Consider the following 21724-nt stretch of genomic DNA (forward strand, 5'->3'; position numbering starts at 1 on the left):
TTAGTCTCTGCTTTCAATTCCTTTGGGTACATACCTAGGAGTGAAATTGCTGGACTATATGGTAATTTTATATTGAACTTTCTGAGGAAACTCCATACTGTTTTCTATAGTAGCACCATCATTTAATATTTAATAACTTTCAAATGTTAACAGGCCTGTGGCATTCACCATTTCATAAGCAAGGAAATAAGATCTCAAGTGAGTTGCTTAAGGGCCCACAACTTCTAAGTGACAGAAGTGAAATTAGAACTGGGACCTGCCTGAGGCAGGGTCATGGGAAGCAGAGGGACAGGTGTCAGAGGGAAGGGGGATGAGGGGACAGGATCAGAGAAGGTGAAGGGATTAGTGAAATTATATATACAGAACACAGAGATACAGATAACAGGACAGCAAATCCCAGAGGGAAGGCAGGGAGGGAGTCAGGGGTAGGGGGACAAAAGAAGTATAATGAGGGGCACATTGTTAGGGAGTGAGGGTGTTATATTAAGTGGGACACTTGAATCCATGTTAACATAATAAATTTTAAAACTTAAAAAAAATTTTTTAATTAAAAAAAAATAGAACTGGGACCTGCCTGACTCTAAGTCACATACTCTTGTCCCCTGTCCTCCCAGGGCTACCCCTAGCCCTGTCATTCTGAGGCCAATCTATCTCTCAGTCTCCATAGTTATAAGAGAATGAGCTGCTTATGCAGTCAGCCTCTCTCCTAGCACCATCATGGCTTCTTTTCAGGGGGCTGAGTACCCAGTCAGGACTGTTCGGGGAGCCGAGGCAGTTCACTCACCGCATGGACATCCAGTGAATCCACGGTGAGGTCATAAGGGTCCATGTGCAGGCTGTCGAACACCTGCCGCAGGGTGATCTTCTGGCCCTGCTTCTCGGCCACGATTCTGTCAGGCTCCGTCTGGTAGGTGTGCTTGATGAAGCGCAGCAAGTGCTTTTGATTCATGCAGGCAGCTGCATGGATGTGCGTGTCCACCTGCAACACAGCGCCCACCAACCTGTGAGCCAGACCGCCTCCTCTGGCAACAAGAGTTAGGACACCCAGCCCTCAATGTGGAGCGCAGAGCCTCAGCACCTTTTGGGCCATGGAGGCAGCCTCCCACCAATGCCTAGATGCCCCCTCCTCATGTCTTCTCTAGACTTTGGAGCTAGTCTCCCTCCCCCTAACCTTGCTGCCCAATTCCACCTCCTTCCAGCATCAAGAGGTTTTTTTAAATTGTAGATTGGAACTGGCCACTCTCCTCTTAACAAAACATCAATGGCCCTCATGTCTTCTATATTAAACACAAGCTCCTAAGCCTGGGTTTTGTGCTTACTTCAAGCCTTCACTCTCACCTCCCATTGCCCTGCTCTGTGCTCCAGCTATGACACACCATTTCCAGGTGCCCGAAGCACCATGCTTGCTATTCTACACCATGTCACTCTGTCCATGCATTTCCTTAGCCTCCATTCCTTCCTTTTTCCTCATCAGTCTCATCCACCTGGAAATTTCCTACAACCTCCTCCACCTGAAATCCAGTCCTGATCCCCCCAAGCACAGCTAATAAGTCTTTCCCTTTCCCAATCTCGGAACCCAGTGCTGACTCTCTCTGTGCTGTGCATGTCCTCCTGATCCACTCTAATGCTTTTTTGTCTACTCCTTCACCAGACTGAGAGTTCCTCCAGGACAGGGACCATGTCTGATGCATGTACTTCTCCAGCTCCTTCTCCAGAGCCTGGTATGATGCATTAGTTAAATCAATGGATGGAAGAATAAACAAATGAACAGGTATAATAGATTCCAATAGTTTTGATGATATCCACATCCTCATATAAACCTGAGGGCCCACCAAATGCCCCATAAAATCCCACTCTACCTATTGACCTCTCTTGGAACACTCAGAGCCTTCCCTTCAGCTACCAACCCCAAATAAACAGAGCCCAGGCTAAGCTGAGGATAACCTGAGGTCACAGTGGACATCTTGGCTCCTCTTCCAAGAACCCAAAGGGCCTAAGGAGGTTCCCAGGGAGGGTGGCAGCAGCCTCACAGCTGCTGGCTGCCACAATGCACTCTGAAGTCACTTCTGCAGCCAACTGGGCACTCTGCCAGAGCTGGGGTGAGGAGGCAGCTGACCTTAGGCCTGAAAATGCTGTCCACGCTGGCCAGGCATCTCCAAGTCATGCCAGACCAGACATCTGATCTACTGACCCTCCCTGAGCATTATACCAGCTAGCCCATGTCGTTGGCCACATCACTCTCTCCTCAAGATCCTTCCTACAATTAATCCAGAAAGGCAGGCCATAGACATCAGAGAAATGAAACAATTCAAAGCACCAAAAAGCACAATGTGAAGGCTCCGGCACCTCAGGGGTGGGCTGGGCGCGTGCGGATGCACTAGAGAAGGTCAGCTTGGCTTAGCACAGCCAGACACGGCTGGGCTCAACCACCTCGGCACTCAGCACATTCTGACTTTTCTGGTCATGTCCTCCAGCTTAACAGTGACACACCGCAGGGGGTACAGTCTGTTTTTACCCCTCTAAGTCACAAGATGAGGGATAAAAACAGTGAACAATCCAGAAAGCATCCAAATTTCAAAATCTCCAAGATGATTATTTTTGGAACAAGACATCATTGGATGTCAGCGTTTTCAGTTCACCAGAAGATCCAAGTACATTCTTTCTTTCATCTAACATCCAGGTCTAAACAAACAGTTGAGTTTCCAAATCGGGCTGGCCAATACTGGTCCCTAGCCAACACTGACCATTTCCAGACCCACAGCAGACATCAATAATCAATTACAACACTCTTTATCACTGCGAAGTCTATTTGCTATCCTTGATATGACATTTAAACCAGAGTGGATAAGGCCTAATTCTACCCAACTTCCAAGCAGTAAACACACTCAGCCTCTCATTCTTAGATCTGAGCAGAAAACAATTGTCTCGTTTATGCAGTCTGCTGGTTGGGCCTCATGATGTCATAACCCATGACCTGCTGAAATGTTGCAAGTACTTTCACGAATATTACCCACATTGTGGCCATGCACAGCTTCTCAGAGCATGGCCTGGTGTGCCCTCATGACACTGCCAGCCACCTCAGGAATAGGGAGACCACCCTCCCAGCCCATCCTGGTTTTCAGATCCAGCTCTCTCCCATAGTAGATGCTTCCAGGGTAAGCTAAAATAGCCAGCCCCCTCAAGGCAGGGAGAGACAAGCAAGGCCAGACTCAGCAGACCTGGGCCTGTATTTATGGACTAACTGGGGTGACAGAGAATAAGCCACTGTGTCACAGCACAGGGGTCAAGGCCATCTCTTTCCAGCCAGCACATTAACCCCAGGGTGACAGGAAACCCTGAGGATGGGTGCTGGTCTGTAACACAGCCCCACACAGACTCTCTCATACTGTGGCCAGAGAGCCGCTGGATGGCCTAGGAATACCCACTGGGGCCCCACGTCAGAAACAAACAGTGTCGGATCCAGTGCTATCAGCAAGGACAGCCCGCCCCACGCAGCAGGAAGCAGTCAGGCCCAGATCATTCACATACAAGGGTAGGGCTGCATTGGGCATGGACCCATCTGGGCACGTGCTAGATACGTTGGGTGCACTTGGGCAGGGCAGAGAGGAGCTGGCATAGACACTGTCTGAACACCTAAGGCTCCCAGAGAAGGAACAAATGGTGCTTAGAGATGAAAATGCCAGGTAGGCGGTGTCTACAGACACCCTTTCATCTCTGTCTGGAAATCCCAAGACACTACCATAAGCCTCGCACGAGCTGAAGCCAAACTCTTGTTTCTTAAGGGTCCCATCCAAGCGGGAGTCCATGCCGGGATCCATGAAGCTTGGCCTGATCCTGGGGCCTCCCCAGAGGAGCCTTCTGTCTGCCGGTGTTGAGTGCCGCCGGCCTGAGCTGGCTGTCCCAGAGGAGCCACATCCTCCCCAGACCTCCCCTCCCTGATGAGAGCAGACCCCAGGGAGGGGCAGTCCTGCAGAAGGCCCACCTGGAACAGAGGGCCCTGTGGAGATGATGACTCTACTGTGACTCTGTGTGGCCATTCCTCCTCCAGGGAAAAACAGCCTAATCCCCACCCTTCCCCCACGAGCTTCTCTCCTACCTCATTACCATACCCCAGCCACCTCCCTGCTTGCTCTGAGAAACCCATGGGCCCCTACATGACCCAGAACCCCACACACCTCTGCAGCCTCATTCCCCAAAGCCCCCGCCCCCTGAGCTCCAGCCACACTGCACTTTTGCAGCTAGGCCAGCACAGGACGCAGTCTCTCTCCTAATACCACTCTCTCCCTCCGGGTATTTACATATGCTGTTACCTCCACTGGGAATGCTGCCACTTCCATTTCCCTACTCCACCCTCTTCCTGGCTAAAGCCTACTCTTTAAGTCAGCTCAGTTCCACAATACTTGGACCTTCTTGTAGACAGCAAGGGACTCTCATTTAACATCAAATGCCCCATGCTAGCACTGATCCCTTGCCTCCTGTATTTGAAAAAAACAATGCAAAAGCAGGAGACCTAGATCATGTCCCACCAGCGCCAGGCCAAGCCCTCTCATCCACATCGGGGAGGGGCAGAGAGGAAACACTACTTCTCTTTAAATACACCTGATCCCAAAGGAAGCAAAATCCAACTCCCAACTCCAAAGGGGTCTTAACAGCCGTTTCTCTCCATGATGAATTTAATACATCCTCTACCTTAAAAGTAACCTGAACTCAACTCATGCCCAATAAACAGACCATGCCTATTTTCCAAGGAAGAGGGCACATTCCGACAGAGACATAACATGGGTGCCAAGTACCATCTGAGGCATGATGGCCTGATGCACAGACGGCAACACACTGGTCTTCCTTCTGCACATACAGCTCACACTGCTCTGGCCGAGGGAGGCCACACAGGAGACCAGCCCCAGCCTGGCTCAGGGCGTCCCAGTGGGTTGGGAGGGCAACAGGAAGGGCTCCGAACACTGGCCCACTAACGCACCTTTCTCACATTATAGAAGTCTCGGTGGGGGTTTCTCTTCAACTCTTTGAACTCAGACATTTCATTTAACATCTCATGAAGGCTGAATTTGGATTCCAGAAAGTTCAGTCGCCGGTGACAGTATGTTTTCCTACAGGTTGGAAAAGGGGAGAAACCATTGTTGAGGAGAAGTCTCATCGAGCTCTCCGGTCTGGAGACCCCCAGCGTCTGCAGGGACCGACCCTCGGGTGGAAGGTCAGGGTGGGCAGAGAGGGGTGAGAAGGTTCCAGCTGTCCAGAGACCCAGCTGGGCTGTGTAACCACATCCGTGTGCTCTGTGAAATGAGTAGGCATTTGATAGAGGGACGTGGGGCTGACTGTGCAACCTCACACAGGTTCTCTGACTTCGACAATTGATCTTGAGCCTCTATTTTCCGTGAACAAATATGGAACTGGCAATGCCCAAGATTAACAGGAGGGTTAAACTTGTTTACATATGTGAAGGGCCTGCCTCTGAGCATAGTGGACATTCAATAAAAGTCTCCCTCCTTCACCCCTTCCTTTTCTGCTTCTCTTATCTATCCTCAGCCACTGTTGATTCTTTGAAAGGAGTTTAACTTCTGCCCAAAAGGCCAGTAATACAGTCAAACTATCATGCATGACCTGCCCACCTTGACAGGCAGAGAAACCAGCCTCTGACCAAATCCAAGATCCAAGGACCTCTCAACTCTGAGGTTTGTATTGCGGGCAGATGAAGAATGTAGAAAGGTTTGTTACTAGGGCAGAAATCTCTGCTAGGACTGATGCCCCCACCAGCCAGCAAAAAAACCATTGGATGTAGGCATACTAACCGCTCAAAGCCAACTGCCAGCCTACACCCAGCCCAGATGCCTGGCCACATGCCTGTGCCCACAGCCACACGGTACCTGCAACCACAGTTCATGCCACCTGCTTCCTGGTGTCCCCCACAAACAGCAGCTCCCTTAGCATCTAATCACTCAGATTTTCACAAAGAGCTGCAACCCTGGAACAGCACTGCCATCTGTCAGCCAAGGTGAGCCCAGAGAGGAGCGTGGGGGTGCCCCAGAGTCAGAAAAGATATCAGAGGTCGTCTCACCCAGTCCCTCTCCCCAGCAGGGCCTCTTCCCCTCTCCCTCAAGGCTTCCCCTCGAAGCTCTTCACACTGGTCGAGATGAGCGTCCCAGGAACTGCCCCTCTTCTCTGCCCTCAGATCAGTATGGAGCAAAAGCCACCTGCCCATCCCCCTCAGGCCCACCCTCCTCCCTTGGAGATAGGCCTCACTCCCATTCCCAGTAAAACCCAAAAGGCAGGGCAAGAGAGAAGCTCCTCAGTGGGAACCAGCACCCCCTTCCTTCCCGCAGACCCCTAGTCCTGCCTGGACACACTCAGCACAGATACTTAGGGCCCAGTCGTGCTCAACTTCTATTGCTGGTTAGCTTAAGTCAGGGGTCCCACTACGGCTCATAGGCCGCATGCGGCCCCCTGAGGCCATTTATCCGGCCCCCGCCACACTTCCGGAAGGGGTATCTCTTTCATTGGTGGTCAGTGAGAGGAGCACTGTATGTGGCGGCCCTCCAACAGTCTGAGGAACAGTGAATTGGCCCCCTGTGTAAAAAGTTTGGGGACCCCTGGCTTAAGTGCTCACCAAGAAGTGAAGGGCCACCTTCAAGGAGACAACTGCCTGCCAGGTTAGCACGAGCCAAGCCCACAGGCACCATAGGGGTCATGGAACAGAGTTCCCAGGCTCCCTGTACTCTCCCCTACAGAAACAGAAGACCCCACACCTGAAGCAACAGTCCTCGTTGCTCCTCCACCATCTACAGGAACGTCCTGGGCTGGGCAGAAGGGTGACAGCCTTCTACGGTGGCCAGGTGGCCAGCAGCAAACAGAAGCTCCACACCTCTGCATGCAGGACAGGTGCTACCAATTCTGAGAATGCACCAGTCATGATGGAGAATTGTTGCAGAAACCCACAGGTAAAGGGGAAACCACTCTCTTTCTGGGGTACTTTAAGTGTAGGGAAACCCAGAGCAAAGGAGTGACCCAGATAGCTTTTCCCAGCCCCTTTCCTACAGAACAGCCACCATGCAAGAAAAGTCAGATAGGGGCAAAGCTAGCTTACGTGGGGCCATCAGTGATGAGGGCCAGGATATGGCTCATGTCCACTGTGTAGGTCTCCAGGTCAGGGTAGGGCAGGCTATGGGGCTCCCGGCACTCCAGCATCTCCTGGTTATCATACACGAACAGGATGCCTCCTTGCATGTGGACCAGGTAGCCCAGGTTGGGGGGAGCATCATCTAGACAGTAAGGGTCTTCCTGTGGCAGTGGAAGAGGGTGGAAGTCTGCAAAACAGAATTGAGTAATGGCAAAGTGCCCTTAACTTCATGAGCTCACGTGGGCCCAAAAGTTACATTGTCAGCGAGCCTGGACCTGGTCATCCCATATAAAGCCCAACTACCCCACCCACCCGGGCATCTCATACCCCTTTCCCTGCTAGATGTTGTTTCCTTAGCACCTACCACTATATAAAATAACTTGACGGCCCTGGCCGGTTGGCTCAGTGGTAGAGCGTCGGCCTGGCGTGCAGAAGTCCCGGGTTCGATTCCCGGCCAGGGCACACAGGAGAAGTGCCCATCTGCTTCTCCACCCCTCCCCCTCTCCTTCCTCTCTGTCTCTCTCTTCCCCTCCCGCAGCCAAGGCTCCATTGGAGCGAAGATGGCCCGGGCGCTGGGGATGGCTCCTTGGCCGCTGCCCCAGGCGCTGGAGTGGCTCTGGTCTCAACAGAGTGATGCCCCGGAGGGGCAGAGCATCGCCCCCTGGTGGGCAGAGCGTCGCCCCTGGTGGGCGTGCCGGGTGGATCCCAGTCGGGCGCATGCGGGAGTCTGTCTGACTGTCTCTCCCTGTTTCCAGCTTCAGAAAAAATACAAAAAAAAAAAAAAAATTACTTGACATAATCATCCCTCGTTTGTTTTGTTCACTGCTGGATCCCCATTTCCTAGAACAGTCTTTGGAACATGACAGGCAATTTTTGTTAATTTAACGGAAATGAGCTGAAGCCTCCTGGGCACTTCAGAGCCACCAGACATATTAAAAAGGGCAGCTGTGTCTTATCCTAATAAGAGAACAGACAGCACCTGGGACTGCCCAGTGGACATAACTGTCCCAGTCCTCCCACATCTTCCTGAACCTAGGGAGCCAAGGGGCTAAATGAAGAAGCCACGCCCCTCCCCAGATGAGCACAAAATACGCTTGTCTCCCAAGAGCAGAGAATATCCCCACCGCTATGGATTAAGTTAGCCCACGGGAGGCAAATAGCTTGGCTATTTCCCAGCTGTGAGACATTGCGCAAACCACTTTACCTCTGATCCCATCTGCTCATCTGAGGATTACACACCCCTGCCTTAACAGCCTGTAGTGAGGGCTGCAATAGTGAATATAGGAAAATGCTTTGTAAATAGTAATGCCCAACACATAAATTATAGGGTATTATTCTCATAATGACTCTTCCCGACTCTTGATAAGTTCTGTCTCTGGCCAACAAGGAAGTGGTACTTAATAGCAGTGGCACTGGAGGCTGACACTCTGCCCATAGCCAACCCCTCACGGGGTCCAGCTGCTCAGACACCATGGAATCTTCATCATAGGAGCAACCAAGTTGGGTGACCTGCCTGGGAGACCCCCATCAGTGCTTAGGACAGATCACCCCTGGAGCATATGTGAGACGTCACGGCTAAAGCAGCACAGAGCTGGGAACTGATGTCCCCCCTTCAGGCCCAGTCACAGGCCAGCTCAGGGATCAATAAAATGTGCAAGTGGCCTGTGAGATGCAGGCCATACAAGGCCTGGGGGAAGTCACAGCCTTCACCCCACCACACTCATGCCCAAGACCTCGAGTTACACATAAAGTACACAACTGACCGTCATTCCTGTCTGCCCTTGCCAGAAATGAGGCAGGTGGGATCAACTTCCTTCCAACAGACAGAGAAATGGGCCCAGAAGGATTGAGGTTTACCCAGGGTCCCCAGTGGGAACAGATACTTCAGGAAGCCGGAGATGGAACCAACTACACCCAGGGGGCAGCCTGGGTCATGGGCATGGCACAGACCCCCAGGCCCTCATTGGATCCCCCACCAACAACTTTCAACATCAAGGTTTCCTGTCGTCCTCCTTCATCTTACTTACGGTCTCTACTGCTTCTAGTCCTTGACAAGCCAAATAGAACCCACCAGAAACCATCCTACTCTTGCCGATTTCCCCTTCCCCAAACTTCACCATATAAATATACTACCATTTACTGAACACTCACTAGAAGCCAGAACTGCACTAAGTACTTCGTACGCATTCCTTCATGGAATCCTCTTAACCGGCCCAGAGAATAGGTATTCTTAGTATTCCCATTTTACAGATTAAGAAACTGAGGTTTGGAGAAATATCTTACCCAAGAAAGTGTCAGAGCTTAGATCAGAATAATGGTAGGTTTGGCTCCAGAGCCACTTCCCCTGCCCTGAACATGCCCCCTATATTTTACCCCACCCCGCCCCACCACCAATTCAGCATTTAATGTCTGATCATGTTTTTTTGTTGTTGTTGTTGTTGTTTTTTTAAAAATATGGAATGCTTCATGAATTTGCGTGTCATCTTTGCACAGGGGCCATGCTAATCTTCTCTGTATCGTTCTAATTTTAGTATATGTGCTGCCGAAGCGAGCACCCAATCATGTTTTGAATATCCATGAGACAGCCTGTCTCTCTGGAAAACTTCCAATATCTGGACTGCCTTTCATCTCTCTTCTGACATCCACAACTCAGCTCTATGAAGGGCGAGCCATAGAAAACAATCTTGGGGAAGCCAGCAATCTCAGCACAGAAGAAACCAATACTGGGGCCGGCCCGTGCAACACCATCAGGGGAAATACATCCAGCGAGTGAAAAGTCCTGACCAACTCTTGGGCTGTGCCCTACTAGGGACCCCACCTCAGCCTCAGCACCATACCTGGGAGGCCCTCTGCCAGAGGTACGGTGTCTGCCCGGGAATGACCCAGGTACTGGGCCGTGGTCCGTGGGAAGCGGTGATAGGCGAGCCGGGCATACTTCTCCCGGATCATCAGGGCCTTGGCCAAGCTCTTGGCGGCCTGCTCATAGTCCTCCACAGTGACCTGAAGAAGAAGGTGTGCAGAAAAGACTTCTCACAGCCAACCCAAGAGCACCGTCCTTACAAGATCCGCTGCAAGGCTGGCCCTTGGCTGGCAGCTGGGAACTTGGGTTTCAGGAGCATTCCCACCATTTCCTGACTAATAAGAGTGGTTCATTGGGCTGAAACTGTTTGCACACACACTCTGGTTTATGAGGAACACATGATTTCCTTCTGGGAGCCTGGGATGTGGGGATGTGCTATGTGGAAGTATGAGCAGAGCCTCAATAAAAACCTTGGGCATTGAGCTTCCATGTAGATGACCTTCTCACGTACTGTCACAATCCAATGCTGAGGAATTGTGTTGTGGTGACTCCACTGGGAGAGGGCTTCCTCCAGACTGCAACCCAGGCACCTGTTCTCTGGGCTGACCTTGCTCTGTGTTCTTTCACTATAATAAATCCTAGTCAGAGTACAGCTATGTGCTGAGTCTGAAGAGTCCTCCTAACAAATCACTGACCCAGGGGTGGTCTTGGGGACTCCAGACACAGGAGGGGATTCAGGGGTGCTGGGAGGCAGGCAGGTTCTCCGGCCTGTGCACCCAAGGCCAGCCTCCAGTGCTGGTGATTAAACCACAAACCTGCTGCTGCACCCAGCATGTGAAGGGGCAAAACCTGGTCCATATCCCTCATGAGGGTGAGTATCACCGTTTTCAGCTGAGAGAATTATGGGTCCTTTGGGGGTAAAAATAAAAACTCCACATCTCAGTCTGCTGTTTTGCCACCTGCTGGCTGTGATTCATCTGGCGATCACCCCGAATTCACCCAGCCAACTAGCTTACTGACATGCGGCTTCTGCCAGACCCTTTCCATAGATTTTGTGTGGTCCTCACTGCAACCCATTTCACAGATGGGAGAACCAAGACCCAGAAAGGACAAATCACCCACCAGGAAGTCACAAAATCAAACTTCAGAGTCTGATCTGATTGACTCCCAAAGCCCAAGGATGTTCTGCTTTCCCAGAGCTGCCTTGTATTCAAGCCAGTGGGCTCCTTAATCTTAGTCTGTTTGGGATGGATATGTGTGGCAGAAATCTGAATGTGCTGGGGAGAGAAGCTGCTAAACTGTCACAACAGCAGCTACATGATGCAGCGGAGGGGGGACAAAACACAGGTGAGAGAAACGTGGGGAGGGCTGAGGCCGGAAAGTGTCCTCCTCTGCTTTAATTAAAACAACAGTTTAGTCTTGAAATACTTCAAACATACAGACAAGCACTGAGGATAATACGACAGACACCCATGTATCTTCCTTCTAGAGCTAATGATTTTAATATTTTCCATCATTGTTTCAGATCTCTTACGTTTGAATGAATAAATCATCACAAATACAGCTAAAACACTCCCCTCCTCCCTTCCCCACCCCACTGCACCCTCATAGGAAGGAAGTTGGGATATATCTTTTCCATGCATGTTTTCATACCTACTAAATGTTATTCCTTGCTTTTTGCTAAAGAAGTAGCCTCTTCTTTCTTGACTCCAGTGTCCCCAATGAAGGGGTGTTAATTCCATTTTAACCTTTCCAACAGATAGCTTCTGAGAGCAGCAGAAGAGGTAGGCAGACACGTACCCCTTAGACAAAAATATACCCCCACCAATGACAAAGCCAAGCACTTTGCCTGCAGAACTGAGGGACTGAGCACCACAAAGGGACTCATGCCATTGCTGAGTATATCAGAGAGGGCGCTCAGGGTCCCAGTGCTCCAGTGGCCACCACCCAACTAGTAGGTGCCACAGGCCCCACGCTGACAGCAGACCCCCTGGGGGCCAAGGAGATCTGCAAGGTCACCTGCCTGTCAGATTTATAGTTCTCTAGGACCAATAGACCTATGACGTGCCAGCCCGGAGACTGACTGAAAGAAGCTTGTTAATGCCCCAGGCCAATCTCCTCCCATCCAGCTAGCTGACAGCCCACCTCAACTCTCCCTTTCCACTGCTCTGCTCACATGCTGGAGGCTAGGTGGGCACCAGGACTCCTGGTCAGCAAACTGCATCTTCAGACAAGGCCAGCATTGTTTCCAATCCAACCAAATTTCCCATCCGCAGGCACTTACATAAAATATCCTACACCTCCACAGTGGAATACTATGCATTTGTGAAAAAAAGAACAAGGAAGTACCATGTTTCCCCATGTATAAGACGCATCTTAATTTGGGGGCCCGAAGTTTGAAAAAAAATGTACAACATAATGTTGTTGAACTCAAGTTTTATTCATCCACAACAATGAGCACAAAAACAAGCGCGAAAAAGTGGGAAATGCAAGTTAAAAAATCTCCAACCACTGTATAAGACACACCGCGTTTTTAGACCCCCAAATTTTGGGGGAAAATGTGCATCTTATCCATGGGGAAATACAGTATTTGGTATCTATTGGTTTGGCGTTATCTCCAAGATGTACTGTTAAGTGAAAGAAAGCTAGGCTCAGTAGTATAATGTGTATAGTAAACTACCATTTATGTACAAGTAAATAAACAGTGTGTCCATAGCTAATTATAGATACACAGGCCACCTGTGTGAGAACATATAAGAAACCAAAACCAGGAGCTGCCTCTGAGGAGCAGAACTGGGTGGCTGGAGAACTGACCTAATTTCTGTACCTTTTAAACTGTATACTATAATTTATATATGCCAAGATTCTCTGTTGCCCAAAAAATAGTATGTATTTTATAACTAGGAAAAATTTTATAAGAGTAGTAAGCCACTTTTGCTTTCTCAGGTATACTATATATTCTAAAAGTACTGCTAAAAAGGAAAGAGAAAGAGAATAAAGGCCACCTGAGGCACAATAGTAGTTTGTGGGCCAGGGAGACAGAACCGAACTTAACCCCGGCACTAAGTGTAGTGATATTTCTCTTCCCAGAGGAAGCGATGAAAAAGCACATTTTCAGTGACTAAGGTAACTGACTTAGTGTGTACATTTAGCTTGTTCACTTTCTCAACAAGACCCTCTCTTCTTGGTTGGGGGCTAGCCTATTTTGAAGGATACTGAGCCTAAGCATACGGGAAGAGCTGAATCAGCAAACCAGTCAACACCAGGACATGGAATCCCTTCCACATGTGGGAACACTGATGGGCCCAAGCCGGCACCTTCCTCAGTGGGCTACAGGGTCAGAGATCATTCGGAACTGACAGGCCATGGCCACAGTGTGCCAGCCCACAGCCCTAGGCCCTCCTCACAGGAACGGACAGCAGCCTAGTCTCACCCACACCCCACACCTCAAACAGGACCCTCCTTCTTTTCTCATTCCTATGCCCGCTACCTCCCAGACACCCACTGACCAGTTCAGGCTTCAGGGCTGGGCATAACCCCAATGACCCAAGGGACACTGGCCTCTGCACAAGGACATACAACCCTCACAGAGCCTGGCCTCTGCACAAGACACATACAACCCTCACAGAGCCCGCAGGGAAGCCCACAGAGAGCAGGGACTGGGAGACCTTACCCCGGCACAGTAATCTCCACTGATGGTTACCCGCTGGTACTCGGGCATAGCATAGGGAGCCGGCATGGACTGGGAGGTGGCTCCCGGGAGCACAGGGGTGGCAGGAGACATGGCTGGAATGGTTGTCGGGGGGGCCTTCCAATCTTGCTGCGTTGGCATTTGCAGAGACAGGGACTGGGACCGAATCATCTTGAAACTTTTCTTTCTAAAAGCCAAGGACAAAGATAAATGGGAGACATCAGTAGCTAATTGGGGCAAATGATAAGAGTCTTGTTATGCACATGGCAAGAGAATCTTGTCCTGATTAATCACCCCACTAAAAGAAGATCTAATTATTTATGCCTTCCTCTTACTCAAATCTCTTTGCATAAGCTACAGAACAGCCATCCAGACACCCATCCCCGCGGTCACTAAGAATGGCCGTGGGCTGTCTGCACTACACACAGAGCATTAGAACAGGCAATGTCTCAGGAGACAGAGGGCAGAGCACCCTGCAGGGGTCGAACACCAAGGACAGAAGAGGTAAGGACCACGTCAAATCAACCAGTTTCCTATCTTTGGATAACCCGAACTCTAAGTCTCAACATATGAACAGTCTTAGGAAGGACGATGAACAGGGTCATAGTAAGAAGTTACATTGTATTTCACAGAGCTAGAAATTTAGAGCTTTGGACTCAGAATACATCATGACGATGGACCAGTCTCACCTCTTTGTTTTATAAAATAAAAGTCGGGTGGCCCTGGACAGTTGGTTCAGTGGATAGAGCATTGGCCTGGCATGTGAACATCCTGGGTTTGATTCCTGGTCAGGGCACACATGAGAAACAATCATCTGCTTCTCTTCCCCTCCCTCTCCCCCTTCTCTCTCTCTTCCCCTCTCACAGCCAGTGGCTCAACTGGTTAAAGCATCAGCCCCAGGCACTGAGGATAGCTCAGTTGATTTCAAGCTTCGGCCCCAGACAGGGGTTCCTGGGTGGATCCCAGTCAGAGAGCATGCAAGAGTCGGTCTCTCTGTCTCCCCTCCTCTCACTTAAAAAAAAAAAAATAGAAGTCAGGGGCCCAGAGATGGGAAAGGGCTAATCAAAGTTCCGAGGCAAGGTGGCAGCTAGCCATCAGCCGCCCTTCTCCCTGGCACATGCTCTACCATGTCACCCAACTGTTCCTTCCTCGAGCCTGACATGTGTTTTCCTTGCTGTGTCTCTGTTATGGTAAATGGATTCATCAGCATCAATTTCAGGTCCCTCTGGACCCGTCTCCTTGGCAGCAAAAGATGACTTCACAAACTCTTGGAGAAGTGGGCACAAAAAGGTTGGGTTAAAATGCTACGGGCTTAAGCCTACATGCAATGCTGATTTTGTGAATACTCACCTTCCTCATTAATTAAATAGTAACGTTTCAAATGACAACACCCCAAGTTCTAGGATCCCAGGAAGGGAGTTAAGAGCAGTGAGGTGAGGCCCTGAGGCACTCCTCTCCCACGCCCCTTTCTGCCTCCAATGTAACCCAGCCCCCTAGCACTGCCACCCAGTGGAGTCCAATGCCAGAAACAAGGTGACTACTTGCCCTACTTTGTGCCAGAGGGCCCAGCAAACTCATGGGTATTTATCCCACCACAACCAGGGTCTACAGCCACCAGCAAAGGACCCAGTGATGACCGCAACCCACCAGAGCTCACTGAACCCCTTCTCTTCTCCAAGCACCAGTGACACCTATAGGTGTGGAGAAACTGGTTAATCTCTAAGAGAGCCTCAGGCTCAAAGAAAGCAGCTCTCTTCCTCCGGGCACGTGGCCAGGTCTCCTCACAGACCCACTGACAACTTTTCAGGAACCACAGTTCCTTCCCCTGTTTATATACCACTGCTTGCCCTGGGTCCCTGGTCCTTACCACCTCCCTGGGGACAAGGCTGTTTACACCTGGAAAATAGAGGTGACCGCTCTCCAGGATTTGTTGTTGCCCTGCCCCTGTCCCTGAATAACAGGTGTACTGGGGCTATTTGGAAAACTCAGCCTGAATGAAGTCCAGGAGCCTCCGCCCAGGCTTCCCCCAGCCTGCCATCCATTCATCACACAAAGCTGGGCCAACTCGTGTCAGTCCATCATTCCTCAGAGACAATCTGCCTTGAGTAATGAGGTTCTCACTTTGGCATCGTTTGGATATTCACACTTAGAGGAAGAGCTATCACTTTGGGCTCCCTCTCACATTCTGACAGGCTCCCTCGGGTCCCCTGAGACTGGCTAGTGTCACTCACATGCCTGCCAAGTCACTGTTTTTAATCTCCATGCCAATTTCTGCACATGCCTCAGCCAGTGCCACCTAATGGCTGGTCCTACCAAGGAGAAGCAAGGTAATATGTATGGTGAGCAACAGGTAAGAACAGTAAAAAAACCTCCCATGAACAGAAAGCTGGAAGGCTGACTAAGCCAACATTCCACCAGACTTGTCCTAGGAATGCTAGGAGTGTCCTTATTCTTCTGCCCAGTGAGGAAGCCAGTATCCACCTGCTAGTGTCCAGCGAATTCCCCTTGAAAACATCCATTATGGCTCCAGCCTTGGTGTTCAGGTGAGCCCCAGATGTCACATGTGATAATCTATAGGCTAGAGTGCAGACTTTGCACCCACAAGGTTTAACAACAGATGGGCCCACTCCTACTCCGGGCTCACTCACCATAGGCAAGGGCTTAGAACAACCAGAGCTAACCACTAAGCTTGTACCTCAGAAAACAGGGTAAGCTAAATGAAGCCCAAGGAGAGGGCCTTGTGTTCATTTTCACTTGCTGCATGACAAATTGCCACCACCAGATGGCTTCAAACAGCACCCATGTACTGACTCCCAGTTGTGTAGATGAGAAGTCTTCGGTGGGCATGGCTGGGCTCTATGTTCAGGGTATCGAAGGCCAAAATCAAGATATTGGCCACACTGAGCTCTTGTCTGGAGACTAAGAGAAAATCCACTTCCAACCTCAGTGAGGGTGTTGGCAGAATCCGTTCCACATGGCCACAGACAGAGGTCCCTAGCTCCTTGCTCGTTCCTCGGCAGGCATCACTCTCATTTTGGCACACAGACCCCTCTACCTTCAAAGCCAGGTATGACACATGGGCTGGCGCCCTGATTCCCCCTGATGCTGCCCTCTACGACCAGCCTGGGAAAGCCTCCTACCCTAAAGGTTAATGCGATTAGGTGAGGCCATCAGGTAATCTCCCTATTTTGAGGTCCACTGTGCCATATACCACAGCACAATCACAGGAGTGATGTCTCATAATATTAAAAAGGACCTAGAGATTAGGGAGGGACATTTTTGAAAGGGCATTTGCTTTTGTTTGTTTTAATTTTTATATATTATATATTGATTTTAGCAAGAGAGGAAGAGGGGGGAGAGAGAGAGAGAGAAACATTGATCTGATCCTGTATGTGCCCTGACTGGGGATTGAACCAACAACCTCTGTGCTTTGGAACAATGCCTTAACCAACTGAGCTATCTGGCCAGGGCTGGGGTGGTGGGCATTTTAGAAATTTTGCCTTCCATAAGCTCAGATCTAGTGTTTGAACAGCAACCGTGTGTGTGTGTGTGTGTGTGTGTGTGTGTGTGTGTGTGTGTGTGTGTGTGTTTATGCGTGTATTCACATACTTGTCCTCCTTTCTCTCTCAAGACTCTCTGAGGTCCCACATGTGTCACAACAATAAAAGCTTACTCTCACCATTATTTGAATTATAGAACCATGGGGTCTCCTGGGTGGAAAGGACATTTAAAATGACACACTCCAACCCTCTCACAAAGGCAGTTTTTGCTTGAATATCTCTAGTGACAGAGAGCTCACTATATTTCTGAATAAGACATCAGCATTCAAACATTATTCAAAAAACATTTACCAAGCAGTCACTCTGAGCCCGGCCAGTGCTAGGCACATAAACACAGGTGAACAAAATATGACCTGTTGCCAATGATAGAAAGCTCTTCCTTAGGATGCACCAAGATCTGTCTGTCAGGGTCCCACCTGTTGCACCTCGTGCTATCTCTGGGGCACCAGAGTAAGCCAGCCCACTCTGCCACAGCTGGCACACCCCCTCCTTCCCTGCCCACATGTCCATCTGGCAGACACAGACTCCTGCCAAAAAGCTGGCAGGGTATGGGGCTATGATGACACCAGCTTCAGGCCGGAACAGAGAGCCCAAAGGGCCAGGGAGCAGCTTTGTCCTCCTGGGCTACAGGCACCTTCCTGCCTGACCCGGTTGTCAACACAAGATGGAAAACAGCATCTCTCAGTTGTTCTGATGTTCCAACCTGCTCTACGGCCCATGGCTACACCTGCCATTCACTGTGTCCCAGCTTTACCCTGTCCCAATCCCCAGACCTTCTCAGCGCCTGTGAATGAGGCACTCCAGAGCCTTTGGTTATAACATTTGGTTTATATGCTAAACCCAAGTTAAGAATGAGGGACCTCCTTGCACTTCTAGAGAACAGCCAACATCTTCCCAGGGGCCTTGGGGGCCCACTGCCTTGTGTATTCTTCCCAGAGGACTTCCAGGCATGAGGGGCACCAGAGCAAGCCTTTCCCCAAAGGTTCTCAACTATGTACAGTGAGACAGGGGGTCACATGTGGACCCCACTCCATTCAATAAACTACCACCTGCCATGCCCTGGTGGGTGGTGGATAGATATAATATAACCCCTGACTCCAGGGGCTGACTGGTGATGGCACTGATGGGACAGTTCAACAGATTGCCATCATTGTCATTGCACGTGGGTGTGGTGAGAAGCCCTGGGTATTTTGGAATTCCAGAGGAGACACCTAATCCAGACTGTGGGTGGGCACGGTAGAGCAGCAAAGTCAGAAAAGGCTCCCTGAATCATTCCCAGAAGGAAAAAGAAACATTGCAGAATCAAGAGGCTTGTATGAACCCCTCCCCAACACCTACTCCGTCCATTCTGGCAGCCCCTCCCCCTCCAGCTGAGATACTCTGAAGGTTCAGGGCAGGAGTCACAAACCAGCACGGGTTTTATTAAATGCCGTTAGCTGGGGCAGGCATTCCCCACTTCCACAGGTTCATCTGCGCCTGTCGCTTCCCCTGTCACTGCTGGCTCACATGGAAGTGAGGCCCCCACCCCTGGGGGGAGGGGGACGGTTGAAGAGCTGACACCTACTCTGTGTTGAGATCAGACGTCTCAGCCTATCCAGAAAGGAGAAGGGGGAAACAGCTGACCATGATGCGACCTGATGGCCCTCCAGGAGGCATGGTTTGCAAAGGGCACTGCTGCCCCACAGGCAGCACTTACTACACTGCCTGTCAAGTGACCCGCTGCCTGACCAGGTAGGTGTAGCTTTGATTTGCATACCTGAAGCCCACCAGATGTAAAGACTCACAACCTCAGGTCTAGCCTCTCCCCTCACTTCCCTCTGATAGATAACCAGCCCTCACCTGTGGCTGTCCTCCCTCCCCCGCCCCGCTGACCAAGGGTAGGACTCCATTCACCTGCCTCCTCCCTGTCTTCCTTTCCTGGGTCCTTCCCGGCTGCCCTTCCTCCCAAAAGATCCCTGAGGTCAAAATGAAGTGCAGGCCCTGGCCGGTTGGCTCAGCGGTAGAGCGTCGGCCTGGCGTGCAGGGAACCCGGGTTCGATTCCCGGCCAGGGCACACAGGAGAAGCGCCCATTTGCTTCTCCACCCCCTCCCCCTCCTTCCCCTCTGTTTCTCTCTTCCCCTCCCGCAGCCAAGGCTCCATTGGAGCAAAGATGGCCCGGGCGCTGGGGATGGCTCCTTGGCCTCTGCCCCAGGTGCTAGAGTGGCTCTGGTCGTGACAGAGCTACGCCCCGGAGGGGCAGAGCATCACCCCCTGGTGGGCAGAGTGTCGCCCCTGGTGGGCGTGCCAGGTGGATCCCGGTCGGGCACATGCGGGAGTCTGTCTGTCTCTCCCCGTTTCCAGCTTCAGAAAAATACAAAAAAAAAAAAAAATGAAGTGCAATCTTTTCTACCTTTTAAATTAAGTCTTAAATTCTCAACTTGAAAAGCAGATGAATTGACTGTTTCAAATGAAGCTCCTTTGTCAAAGGCCCTGAATAAAGGAGTTACCCAACCCTGACTGAAGAAGTTTCATAAAATAAAATGATGGAACAATGCTTTAGCTAGGCTATGCTCAATTCATAGCAAATAACTGTTCACCTACTTCACTTATGACATTCTGGAGCAAGTAGCCATTCTGGAGAGCTAAAATTTTCAGGTAAAGTCTGTCCCCTTTCTACTCTGATTTTTAAAAATACCAACTTCGGTGTGGCTTTTTAAAATGAAAATCATAATTCCTGTATCTTAATCAAAGCATGCTGAACCTGATCTAAAGTTCTCTCAGTGACTCGGGGTCAACATTGTACGATCCAGTCACCATCTTCTAGGCGTTTTGCTCTGAGACTGCTATGCTTCGAATTCTCCATCCACTCTTCATAATTTTTCCTCACTGTTGACTGTCAGATAACAATAATAACAAAACCAGAAACACTAATGATGTTCCAAGCACTGTGCTAAGCAGTCATGTATATTAGCTCATTTAATTCTCACAAGCTAGGCCCTTTAATTATCCTCACTGTGCAGATCAGAAAATGGGCTCCTGAGGTCAGGATCCTTGCCCAAGGTTAGGATCCACAGTAAAAGATGGGGCTGTCATTTGAACCCAGTGGACTGGCTCCAAAACCTGTGATCACAATTACCGCACATCACTTCTGTGACTCGATCTCTAGAAATCCTTCTCTTACTTCTAATTTGTTTCCTTAAACTTGTCACAGGATAAGAAACAAGATAACCAAGCTTACTAGTATCTATGTAAAGTAATAATAGACAATGAGATGGGAGTTTTAGAGGAAATGACAGCTAAAAATATGGATTTCTTCTGGGGATGCTAAAAATGTTCTAAAATTGATTGTGGTGATGGTTGTACAACTCTGAAAATATAATAAAAACTATTGAATTGTACATTTTAAATGGGTGGCTAGTATGTTATGTGGATTATAACTCAATAAAGCTGTCTATAAAGAAGAATAAATAGGAGATGTGGGGAGCACTATTGTGCATTTTGGTTGCTCAGAAATTTTTCATGTTGTCAATGTTGGCTAGGTTCCAACTACATATGTGTACTTTTGTGGGGTAGGCAACATGGTAAGATTCAAAGTGAACAAAAGATAGCTTCTGTATACCACTGGTCTTTTCCTATTTTCTTCCCTTCGCCTCCCGACTTTAATTCCATCGAGAGTCCACCCCTCCCTCTCATCTTGAGCCATCCCTATGTCCAGAGACCTGGACAATGTCATCTTCCTAAGGAGGCAGGGCCCTGCTGGCCTCCTGACTGGGGCCTACCCTGTAAAAACAAGTGCTTCTCTGAGCAGCCTGGAGCACCAGCTTTCTGGACTCGGCCCCCCAATTCTGGAAGGAGATGTCTGAGCCCAGCTCAGTTTACTGGAATATTACACCGCAAGCCACCATGTTTTAGGTATTCATCTTCCTTGCTCACAGATCAAGTTTTCCTTCTTTTTTGTATGAAGCTATTTTACTTCCTGGTTCTAGCTTTTGCTTTTACAGTAGTAGCCTAAGAATGGTCCTTTTCTTTTTTCTTTTTCTTTCTTTAAATAAGAGAGAAAAAGAAAATGGTTATAAAATTTTTTTTAATTTGAAAGCCTTCTCCAAGTACCAAGAATATTCAGGCTTATCAGAGGAGCCAGGGCTAGGGAGGGCTTTTTCCAAACTGGAAGCCCCATCTTATGTCACAATTTGAAACACAAACCTACTGATTCTGCATATCTGGAGACCTGCTGCTGGCTTCAGGCCTGTGGGCTCCTTGCAGGAAGGCTCCCTAACAGCGTTTATATTCCAGAGATGAAGAGGAAGCTGGGGACAGACTTCCTCTACAAAACTGCCCACACGTGAATATTTGCATAACGGCAGCTCTACAGAGCAGTGAAACTGAAAGGCCAAATTGGGGGGGGGGGGTGCACAGCCCCAGAGGACAGACACTGAGACATTGGACAGATAGTCAGGGACCAGGCTGTCATTTGGTAGAAAAGAGTCAGGGGTAGGGTGGAGCGGTGGCCCAGCTCCCTTCCATTCCACTCCAAAGCCGGCAATTATATCCCGGGGAGCAACAC

At 49.9% G+C, this 21724-nt stretch overlaps 1 protein-coding gene and 1 non-coding gene across 9 annotated transcripts in view; both read right to left on the bottom strand.

Moving 5' to 3' along the window:
* Positions 1-21724, bottom strand: part of AMPD3 (adenosine monophosphate deaminase 3) — a 55206-nt gene that overhangs the window by 21546 nt on the left and 11936 nt on the right. For all 8 annotated transcript variants that reach the window (XM_066365872.1, XM_066365887.1, XM_066365899.1 and 5 more), the window contains exons 3-7: positions 13603-13807; positions 9967-10129; positions 7097-7316; positions 4976-5105; positions 785-979 (exon numbers count right to left, since the gene is read on the bottom strand). In XM_066365872.1, coding sequence (XP_066221969.1) covers positions 785-979; positions 4976-5105; positions 7097-7316; positions 9967-10129; positions 13603-13807 — 913 coding nt within the window. The remainder of the gene's footprint in view (positions 1-784; positions 980-4975; positions 5106-7096; positions 7317-9966; positions 10130-13602; positions 13808-21724) is intronic.
* Positions 9578-9684, bottom strand: LOC136390199 (U6 spliceosomal RNA). The gene has a single exon (XR_010748632.1). It is a non-coding gene; the product is annotated as a U6 spliceosomal RNA (small nuclear RNA).

This window comes from Saccopteryx leptura, chromosome 1 (genome assembly GCF_036850995.1).
Source record: "Saccopteryx leptura isolate mSacLep1 chromosome 1, mSacLep1_pri_phased_curated, whole genome shotgun sequence".
NCBI lineage: Eukaryota > Metazoa > Chordata > Mammalia > Chiroptera > Emballonuridae > Saccopteryx > Saccopteryx leptura.